We start from the raw sequence: 11807 nt of genomic DNA, 5'->3' as shown, positions 1-11807 counted from the left end.
ATAGGCAGTTTTATTATTTTTTAAAAATTCTGTTTTAACATAAAATGGCAAACAATTACATGTGAAATTAAAACATATAGAAAAATATGTGTATTGACGTATTTAATTGACTTGTCCATGGTTACCTGAAACTCATAAGAAAGTGTTGGTTGTATCATGAAATGTACTGGATTTTGTTTCCAAATTTTTGGACTGTTTTCTTTTCAACTAAAATGAACCTTGATCAGTTAATTAAAAACATTTTGGTTACAAAGTAGAAAGATAGCCTGTTCATTACATGTGTTCATTTTTGGCACAAATATATATTTGGCACAAATAAATATTTTATATATTTTTCTTTAATTATCTCTGAAATTTCTGAATGTTATTCTTACAATAACACATTCCCCTTTTAAGGGGAAAGAAAAGAGGTAGTTTACATAAAGTTTCCAAACCGAGGCAAAGTTTTGGTACGTTTTTGTCTTTTGCATCAGTTTGAAGATAATACTGCAGAAACTTTAAATAGAAAAAAATTACAAACCAAGTATGCAAAACCTTTTATTTATAATAGATCAACATATTTGACATGAAAGGTAGCCACTTTTAATTTCTCAGGAATGCCTAGAACCCAACAGTTCCCAGGTAGACTAATTATTGAACAATTCTTTCACTGGATATGAGAAATGGTTTCATAAGGAAAATTTGCCTATAGTGAATTTTTCACATGGTCAAGTATGATGTGTAACAAACCATCTTGCACATGAAATGAGTGTTTTCCAACTGTGTTCCAAATGTGTTAAAACATTTTATACCACACAAAAATCAGCTATGTGCATTAACTGTGTTTGATTTGGAATTCCTTTTAGTTAATAAAATATCACACATCTTTCAAAAAATCCTTACAACTCCCTCCCTCCCTTCCAGGCCAATCAAACTTTCCACTCAGCATGTCATCTATCCCCAACCACGTAGTTACAAAAAGCACAGATTGTAAAGTTCCAGTAGAAGTGCACACCAACTTAAGACCGACTACAAGCAAAGGGTATTAAAAAAAAACAAAAACAAAAACAAAAAACTAGACAGAATTGCAACGAAGAATGAAGAGCAATGAAGGAACTATCCAATAATAGTAATAATTTGGCCAAGTCAGTTTTTACAAAAAAGAAAACTTTCTCCCAAAGTGCAAACTTTTTGGTATTTTTTTTTTTTAATTGAAGGAGGGACAGATGGTGTACTATATGGAATTAAAAGATATTCTTCAAAAATACTGTTTAAGATTATATCTTGAAGAAAACATCACATGAACACTAGATTCTTAGTCTAAACAATATTTTTTTGAACTATTCTGACTTGGGATATAATAAACAACTATCATTTCATCTCAACTTCAAATTTTAATCTATTTCATGCATTTAAATTTATTACATAACCAGCTGTAAATTCACCTTGGCTACTGGACAATGTAAAAGTATAGCAATTAATTCCTTCATTCCTCTATGCTTATCTCCTCAAAAAGTTGATTGTGTGTGATGTTGGAAGAGTTTGGTATAGCACTAAAAGAGTATACATAAAAGCTCTGAAATGCTGAAAGTTTTTTCATTATCTATGTACTATAGGATTTGGAACTCTAGTTCACCACAGCATTCTAAGGAAATGCTGAATGAATGGAGTGTAGGACACTTCCTACAGGAGACACAAACTTAATTCCAAAAAGGCACAGAGTAATGCTGGTGGCTCTTTCTAGTCAGTGTAGAAACAATAAAAAGTCTGCATTATTCTTTCATAATTTAAATACATAAGTAATTTCCACTTTTATTACTTCATAACAATGACTTTAAATTTACATTATTTTAAGTACCATTGTAATAGCTCAGTGTATAATACAGATATTTGCAGATATCCCTTCAGAAAATAAAAAAAATACTTTTCACTATATAAAAAAATTATGCTAAAAGACAAGAACACAGAACAGCGACTTCATACAGTCAATTTGCTATCAACCACAGTTATAACCCCAAAATTAACAGATACACAGCAATAATCAAAAGCAGTGCAAATATCTTTGGAGGTTAGAATAAAATCATACTGCAAGAACACAAACAGAAGAAATAAAAAGGCAAGTACTTCAAGTACAAGGAACCAGTCTGCTTGAGGTCCATCTTAGTGTTTGTTTACTGGGGATTTTCTTTCTTTTATTTCTTCCTCTGAAACACATTGGCCAACATGGCACCAGATGTTGTCAATTGTCCCATTTTGTTCAAAAACTTTGTCTTTGTGTCTTCACTTACTAAACTTGCAGCAATTGACATGGAGCTAGGAAAAAGTTGCAATATTTCATGTAAAAAACTGAAAAATGATACATTTTGGCATTTTTCAACAACATACCTTAAGAAAGTATATTCTGAAATTAATGTTATTTTACAATGATCTCTAATTCCCTTCAAGATTACCAGCTTTGCTATTGCTGATGTTTATTATACTTGCCTGGTTTGTTAGTTAACTTTCTATACATACACTTACCAACTCTCCCAAACTCCCAATAAAATTCTTGAGGGCAGGGATATTCTTTTAAAAGTCTCTGACAATCTACCACAGGATGTACATAATGTGTTTAATAAATACTGAGTGACTGGTAAGTTTAATTCTTCTCAAATGTATTTTTGCAATAAAGTTGCTCTCCCCCTCAAAAAAAGAGACGTTTAAAAACAATTAGTTTTAAAAGCTGGTACATGATTTCTGTGTTTTACATACTTTGTATTTATAGAGCACTTTCTTGTATAAAAGAAGTACTACTACTACTATTACTACTGCTGCTACTACCATTACTACTTCTACAGCTACTATTATTACTACTACTGCTACTATTACTACTGTTATTACTGCTGCTGCTATTACTACTACTACATTACATGCAACATAATTTTAGAAAGAATAAGGAAAAGTAAGAGTAGAGTCAAAAATCTAGGCCTATTCTTCTATTCTTGTGAATACAGAGCAAAATAACATTATTTTAGATAGACAGACTGTTTTAGAGGCTAATATTTAATTTTATAGATATAGATTTTATAGATGTAGTTTTGAAAACCCCAGAAAAGCAATACACATCTAAAACTATTGAAAACAATCAAACAGTAATAACCAATATTTCTACTACCACAAGATTATATATTGAATAACTGAGTAGCATATGCCAGTGGAATATATGTACTTCAGACGCTGGCCATAAAAATCACTTTTCAAGCTCTTGTCATTAAAGATATTTGAATACAAGGAATGATTGTGGTGAGATTTTTCCCCTCAAATGAACTAGTTCAGTCTAATTTTCTAAAACAACTAACACATAGTAATACTTAATCTATGGTCAGTTTGTAGAAAGATGTAACATTTATCATAGCAATCAAAGCAGTCAGCTGATTAACAAGCAATTAACAATTGCTTTATAAATCCAAACTGATTAAGTGATGGCAACTCACAAAATAAAAGGTCATCTGGCACTGTAGTCCCTAAAAGGAAAACTTCTAAGAAGAAAACAGCAGGTGAATGATTATTTTCTCTTACTATCCTGACACAAAAACATTTTTATATTTTAAGACTTTTTCTATCCTTTCTCCTTAACAATGGCTAAGAATAAAATTATCTTACTAAATGGCTCTTTTTAATAAATGGTTTTTTAAACTGTGATGCACATCATTTAAAAAAATCTTAATGTTTCGCTAAAATTTCTAAGACAAATTATCATAAGCAGACAAAGAATCTCCTCTTGTGTACTAAAGGCATTATATTGCATTCTTTTAAATCAGAAGTAAGGATTTTTGCCAAAACAACCATTTTACACTGTGGTATGCTTTTAAAAAGTCAACTTTATATATACCAAATCCCCAAAATATCTGAATTACATGTAAAATTTTAAAATACAGTTTTAGAATTGTCTATATGATTAGGTGTTTAATTAGTGAAGTTGAGAAATTCTCCCTTTCTATAATTCTCAGACATTAACTTGTGAATACTTAAAGGAACATATTACATAATTCCCAATTTTTCCCCTCAAAGGAAGAATTTTCTAATGCTGTTTATAAAAAACAGAACTTTAAAAAAAGGGAAGGTTACATTAAGGAAGCAATCTTGGGAAGTTACAAAAGCATTTCTCTTTTTTCATTATTGCATTTAAAATACATTCTAAATGAAATTTAAGAAGGATGTGAATGTGAAAAGTAATTTATTTTTGTATATAGAATGAACAGGAAGGATGTCTTTTGGATCGCTCCTCAACTACTGCAAACTCATCATTTTTCATTAAGTTTTTTCTCTTGAATTTATTCCAAAATGCATTACAATTTTAATTAATAAACCAAAAATGGCAAAAATCTTTCCAAACCTTAACACTTTGTAAAACAAAAACAAACCCCCTGATTTCATTAGTAAGATAATAAAAACATTTTCTAATATTAACAATCTGATGATTTTAAAACTAAATATCTATTAAAGCTTTTTGCTAAATGGAAAAAAAAAACTCTTTGTATAATCTAATAATGTAACTATCTAAGAATAAAAATTCTAACTAAAGAAAAGGGATTTTACTTTTGTAGATATTTAATCAGGATTCTTATATCAATAATAATTCAGTTAGAAAATGACATTCTATATATAGTTTTAAAATAAGTTGATTTTAATAGTTACCACCCAAAGTTTTTCTAATAGGTGTTATTCATTTGTTTCAGTCATGTCCCACTCCTATTTCACTTGCCATTTTCTTGGCAAAGCAACTAGAGCAGTTTGCTATTCTCTTCTCCAGCTCATTTTAGAGATGAGTTAACTGAAGCAAACAGGGTTAAATGACTTGTCCAGGATCACAAAACCATTAAGCATCTGAAGCTGAATTTGAACTCAGGTTTTCCTGACTCCAGGAAAGATACTCTATCCACTGTTGCCATGTATATTAGATTATAAATAGGCTGTCCTTTTATAGCTTTTCTTCACTACTCTTTTCTTAATGCTAACAGCAACTTTGAAACGAATAAAATTCAGCATCAAGTCACCATTCTTTCTGTATTAAAATGGCCTTATACAAATAACTCATAAAATTAAACTTTTTTAAAGACTAAACTCTTGTTTTCCAATTAGCTGACTACAAAGTAAAACAGAAAAGACACTGCTAATGTCCTACATTAAATTTTGATGCATAAAATGAATTCAAAGTACTGGACAGTTATTGTAGCCGTACTTACCCAGGAGGCTCTTGTACAGTCTTGTTCTCTACCTTTTGTTCACATTCCTTTATCATGGAACTTAAAATAACCTGATGAAAAAGAAAGACTTATTATCAATGGAGTATCACAGTCATGTTAATATACTTCCCTTCCTTCCTTTTTGTCCAGGCCTGTGATTCAGTAGTGTAGGAAACTACTTCTATCAAGAAAGATGTGCAATTCATAGTCTAAGACATTGTATGGTACAATGCAAAGTTGCTGAGAATCAGAATCACGCTGGAATTGAATCTAGGTCTTTGTGGGTCTTGAGGCAATTCTCTATCATTGTCTCATTATGAATACTGGAGAGCTCTGAAAGCCATGTCTAGATGACAAATTGTTGGGTATATCATGCAGGAGATTCCTATGAGTTGGACTAGAGAACTAAGGGTTTATTATCTGGTACTTTTCTCTATGTTCAAAATACTAATGTTTATCAAAATGAGTATCAGTATTAGACAAATGCTTAGAAATAATATACCAGGCTGAGGAGGGCAGCACTCTGGGATTTGTACTGCCCCAGCTGCGGGGAGTTCTTTCTAAAGTTGAGTGACCTCTGCAGGTCCCTGACTCATTTTAATTGCTGGAAGAAAACAACACAAGCATATTGACTCAACTTTTTGAAAGTCAGTCAGGTTACACCTGGCACTATAGTTTTGGGACTGAATGCTTAAGCACTTCAAAAGAACTGCGGATGACTCTGATGAGGGGGGCTATTTGTTAGTAAGGCTTCAAATTTGAGAGCCCATAATGACCTGAAATGAACATGGTTCTGGAAGTCTCTTAAATAGAAAAATGAAACAAGTAAAGAGAACTGTAACCCTAGAAGCCATTTAGCAAATATTCTAGTTGAATTCAGGATATATCTCTAGAGAGCTGTAAGTAGAGGTGATGGCAACTGAGATAAAGCATTTCTATTGAAATATTAAGGAAAAAAATTGTTTTGCAGTATCATGAGCTACAAGAAAGTTTTAACATAAAAGACAGAATAGTCTTAGTAAGGCAAAAATCTTATGGATGAAAACCAGGACTTTAAACTTATAGTGTATACTCAACAGTAGCCTGTCCCCATTACTGCCATCAGATAGGAGTGTAGTGAGCCAAAATTTCACAAGATATCAGAATTGTATGAGCTGGCCATTGGGCAGGGACTCAGTGACTGCTCAAACACCTACAAGAAGGAGTCATTTCTGATTGGTCATTATCATAGTAAAAGTAATTGAGTTGGGCTGACAACTGCTTAGATATGGGCTTTGGGGAAAGGTGATTAGAAGCTGAGCTGGGCCTATTCTGACAATGAGAGGTTGCTCAAGCCAAGAAACCAAGGCCGAGACACTTCATATGTCCTAAAGTGAGGGAGCTGAGGAGATTCTGGTGCTGAAGCTTGGTTGGTCTATTCATGGGGTTTCTTAAACTTTTTCCATTCATTGGCCCTTTTGCTTAAGAAATTTTAATGTGATACCAGATAAATAAAATAGGTTCACAAATGAAACATTTACTAGTAACAAATTGTAATTTTGCAATCTTTACATTCAGTTATAAGTCCCCATATGGGGCCATGACCCACAGTTTAAGAAGATGGGTTCTATAGCATAAATAAAAACGAAGAAGCCAGAGAATCAGTGTCCTGGAATACAAGATAAGAAGATTGAAACAACAAAAGTAACAGAAAAGTCAAAACCACAACACACAATTATACAAACTAATGGAGAAGATCCCAAAAATCAGAAGGAAAAATGATCAAAATCAGAAAAAAGATGCTAAAGCATGAATAGGAATTACAGTATGAAGAAAAATGAACCCTAAGCACTTCTGAGATCATGGAACATGACTACCCATTCATCCATTTAAATAACAACTCACTTGCACCTCTACCTCAATCTGATTCTCTAGTTGATGAAGATTTTTCTTTTTAAAGCACTAGCACTCTGTTTTGCAACCTTCCAATGTATTCAGTGTACAATCCTGTGTATTATAGTCTGACTTTGGATCATAGTTCCCCTCCATGTTCCAAAAAATCAGTAAACTCTACAAGATCTTACCTAATATTTGTATTTTCCCTAACACTTTGTATGAAGTTCTGCATAAAGCAAATACTTAGCAAAATTGTTAAATTAATAAAAAAATCAAAATGTATCAGGCATTTTATATTTTAAAAAATTTATTAAAATAATTTGCTGTCATACTTATCGTTCTTCCATTAATCTAGAATCTACAATTATAAAAACAATGCCTCTGTCTCTTCTTTTAAATACTACTTAAGTCAATTTGGAAAATACTGGGGTATTCAGGTTCAAATCTTGGTTTAGTATTTGTGTAAACTGAGCAAATTCATCTAATCAAACCAGGTCAGTGTCTTTCTGCAAAATGAGGGAATTATAGATAAAGCAACTAGGTTAAATGATGACTGTTTTTAGATATATTGAGTTTGAAAGGTAAGATAATTCTATCCAACTTGAAACACGTAGCAAGAGTTTGGAAAGTATAGCCCAGGAGATAGTAGCAATGGAAATTATAGATTCTCATGGGGCATATGATTTTAACCCTTTTTGCATCATGGAACCCTCTGGCAATGTCATGATATCTACAAATCTCTTAGAATGATTTTTCAATAGATTTAAGAACCCCTGATAAAAGTTGAAACCTTGAGAAACACCCCTTTCATGAGGGAAGACAAAAAAGATCCAAGAAGAAACTTAAAACACCGCATTATTACAAAATCCAAAGAAGAGAATGGTTTTAAAGAAGGGGGAGGGAGAAGAGATCCCAATAGGATGAAATGCTATACACTGAATAAAAAATGTAGACTGGGAAAAAGCCTTTGGATTTGATGATTTTGGTGCTTCTTTAGAAATTATTTGTTAGAAACCAAGATTCAAAGGATAAAGGGCCAAATGGTGGTAAAGAAAAACACAAAGCTTGGCGTATCTTATGCATTAAATAAATAGTTAAATTAAACTAAAACAGAAGTCCTCACAGAACTTATTAAGAGTGCCTTGGATACAGTTATGTACTAACTGCACATATTTTTAATTGAAAGGAAGAAAGTAAAGCGGATAATGGCTTCAGAAAGTAGACACATTATGGAAAGCTATTTTAGGGCTCTGATCTTATATTTCTTTCCAGCTTCAGATCAACTTTAATTGCAGCCCTAATGTCACTATTTTTATGGTACTATGTCATGTTTCCTATATTGACTATCTTTTACTTCCATCATATATATATATATATATATATATATATATATATATATATATATATATATATATATATATATAAAGTAAGATGATGAGATCTTTATGTTTCTACCTCATCCTTTTAGAAAGCTTTCCTTTTCTCTTCTCATTAATATTATTGTATTTTTGGAATTTCATTCAAGATCTTTTCTGAGTTAATTGCCCTTAAAGAATAACATAAGCCCATGGGAACTCACATAGCCGTCCTTTGAAATCTGTTTTCTTAATATCTGAGACACATGCCAGACTCTACTTTGTTAGGCTTTCTTCTCTATCACAACAAATTCTGGGGGAAGAGTCTTTACTCCCCTGTCCTCCCAGGTGCTAATCATATCCATACCTAAAACTAGTTCCTCACTGTTGATGGGAATTGGAGGCAGAGAGGAATTTCCCTTTAATACTTCCTTCACCTTTTTAAAGAGGAAATTGACATTAAAGAAAATCAAGACATTATCATCCCTTAGTGGTAGAGAACATTCAAGCAGATGTCCTGTTAACCCTGCTTTCCTTCTCAATAAAATGAAGGAGTAAAACTAGATATCTTCTACACTTAGGATCCAAAGTTCACTTAACCAAGTCCCATCCATTACACTGTCAGGGTTAGAGATGAGGGGGGCAGGCAGGTGAGGCAGGTAGGATAGGGCAGAGCAGTTTGGGATTACAGGGTATTCCAGAGAGAATAGATAAAATGGCTGATCAGAGGTCTAGAATGGGCAGGAATCAAAAGAAATCTAGAAAATACAAAAAGAACGGAAAAATATGAAGGAGCTGAAAGGCCAGAGTTACAATAAACATAAAAATTAAGTTCACTGAAAAAAAAAAAGTAAGTAAATAAGGTTGTGGTCAGGGGAATGAAATTTAGGGTTTGAGATCTTAGAAACAGAACAATTAAGAGATGATGATGATGTCCACAAGTTCGTCCTATCTGCCCATCCCTTTTAACTTTAAATGAGTACGATTTATTATGATAGGATTTAAACAAAATCCAATCTTATACAAATGATCTTGAAATATCTGAAAAGACATTTAACTTCATAAATAAATCTGTAGCACTAAAATGAACTATAATTTTAAAAAAATAGTGAAAGTAATCAAGGTTCTAGGCAAAACTGTGGGAATGTCTACTTGAGGAAAAAGTAAACCCATGACATACATACATTAACAATGCCCACCAATATTCACTGATGCTTACCTCATGCTCTGGTGAGAGATGTTCCATATCATTCCTTAAACACCTGAGTCCTGGTAAAAAGTGATTAACCATTAAATCTTCTGAAATAACTATAGAGAGAAGATTGTTAAGGAATTAAAGCAAAGTGATATAGTTTTTCCAAATTCAGAAAGACTGGGAAAATAAATTAATAAATAATAAATTAATAAATTAAGAATTAATAAATTAATAAACATTATCATATATTATATAAATATAAATTATATATTATATATATAAATTATAATTATATATAATATATAAAAATTATAATATAATATATAAATAATATAATTATAATAAATAAAAATTATTAATAAATTAATTAAGAAATAAATAAATAAATGTATTAAAAATAAATAATTTTAAACGTTTTCTTTTACTTTGAGTTTATCTTTGCCTATTTTTAGTTATCTCACCTTTTGATAATACCTCACTTCAAGAGAAGAAAAGTAATTGTTAAATAAAAGCACAACTAGCCTATATTTAAATAAACTGAACTGGGCAAATTGAACTAAATGGGTACACTTACACAAGTCTGAAAAATTATTTTTGAATAATTATGGAGAAAACTAGTAAAAGCAAATAACAAAGAGTGTCAATAGGGAAAAATACATTATTTAAATTTCCTGTGGATATGTGCATGGACATTTCTTAATCCATATGACTTCACTTGCAATTACTCATTAATTACTTTTCTAGAAATTAAATTCCTTTACTGTTAATTTGAAATATTTAAAACAAAAACTTGGTAGCATCACACAATTCTACCCAATAAAATACTTATTAAGCATTTCCTTTGTGCAAGACTGAGTTTTACAAGTATAAAATATTCATTGAATATTGAAGCTAATTTAGTCAAATTTATAAATGAAAAAGAATCTTTTCAAAACGTTTAACAACTTACTATTCATTTACAGTTCCCAAGAAGATGGGGATCCAAGGCAGCCCCAAGTGTGTTTAGGCTTTCTAATTGTTAGGAATCTTTTCTCTTCACATCAAGCTGAACTCTCTCAAAAACCTCTGTTGTTACTAAATCTATCAAAAGAGATCTAATATGTCCCTATACATGACTATCTTTCAAATATTTCAAATTAAAACTCTCCTTTGTCCTCCACATCTGCTCTTTTCAGGTTAGCACCTTATGTCTATTAAATGATACTCTTAGCATGTGAACTAAATCTTATTATTGGAAATTGGAAAAGAAAGAAACAACAAGTTGAAATTATTTACTTAATAATTAATGGAGGAAGAAACAGAAGCAAAATTATCTACAGACAATTTAGACAGAAGACAGAATTAGCTAAGAAAAGAAAGATAAGATATCATCAACCTGGCATAAAGGAAATAAATGATAATGATGAGGAACTTCAATGATTTGGAATGATTAAGTCTTCTCTGTATTAAAAGCAGAGTAGCTAGTAAAATTTTGATTTATATTAATGGTCATTTAACCCTTCAAAACAATGAAGTTTTGAAGTAAAAAAAAAAAGGCTTTTCTGGATCAGGTTCTGACTAATAGTTTCTTTCTTTCTTTCTTTAATAGGCTTTTATTTACAGGTTATATGTATGGGTAACTTTACAGCATTAACAATTGCCAAACCTCTTGTTCCAATTTTTCACCTCTTACCCCCCCACTCCCTCCCCCAGATGGCAGAATGACCAGTAGATATTAAATATATTAAAATATAAATTAGATACACAATAAGTATACATGACCAAACCGTTATTTTGCTGTACAAAAAGAATCAGACTCTGAAATATTGTACAATTAGCTTGTGAAGGAAATCAGAAATGCAGATGGGCATAAATATAGGGATTGGGATTTCAATGTAATGGTTTTTCTGACTAATAGTTTCTTGATGAAGAAATGATGGGAACTTTGGGGGTAGGGGTGACCACTTAATATTAGAATTTGTGACAGAAAAGTAAAATAAAGCTGAGTATAATCTGTTACATTGTTATTATTTTAGAAGCTTACATTAAAAAGTTCTAAGAAGTAACAGGTTAGATTCAATGGTTAAGAGTTAATAAAAGGAGTGAGCCCAACATGGATAGGAAGTATAAAATTCTGATAAGACAAGCAGAAATTTTTTAGATAATGAAAAAGGAAAACTAAAGATCATTGTAAGATCA

The 11807-nt window shown here is 31.3% G+C and overlaps 1 protein-coding gene across 7 annotated transcripts in view; it reads right to left on the bottom strand.

The window, feature by feature from the left end:
* Positions 1-524: 524 nt before the first annotated feature.
* Positions 525-11807, bottom strand: part of RELCH (RAB11 binding and LisH domain, coiled-coil and HEAT repeat containing) — a 125963-nt gene continuing 114680 nt past the window's right edge. For all 7 annotated transcript variants that reach the window (XM_031946165.1, XM_031946164.1, XM_031946166.1 and 4 more), the window contains 3 exons: positions 9654-9742; positions 5205-5275; positions 525-2292 (listed from right to left, as the gene is read on the bottom strand). In XM_031946165.1, coding sequence (XP_031802025.1) covers positions 2172-2292; positions 5205-5275; positions 9654-9742 — 281 coding nt within the window. In that variant the 3' untranslated portion in view covers positions 525-2171. The remainder of the gene's footprint in view (positions 2293-5204; positions 5276-9653; positions 9743-11807) is intronic.

The sequence above is a fragment of the Sarcophilus harrisii genome, chromosome 1 (genome assembly GCF_902635505.1).
Source record: "Sarcophilus harrisii chromosome 1, mSarHar1.11, whole genome shotgun sequence".
Taxonomy (NCBI): domain Eukaryota; kingdom Metazoa; phylum Chordata; class Mammalia; order Dasyuromorphia; family Dasyuridae; genus Sarcophilus; species Sarcophilus harrisii.
Note: the sequence above shows the minus strand (reverse complement) of the source record. Positions and strands in the feature narration are given on the sequence as shown.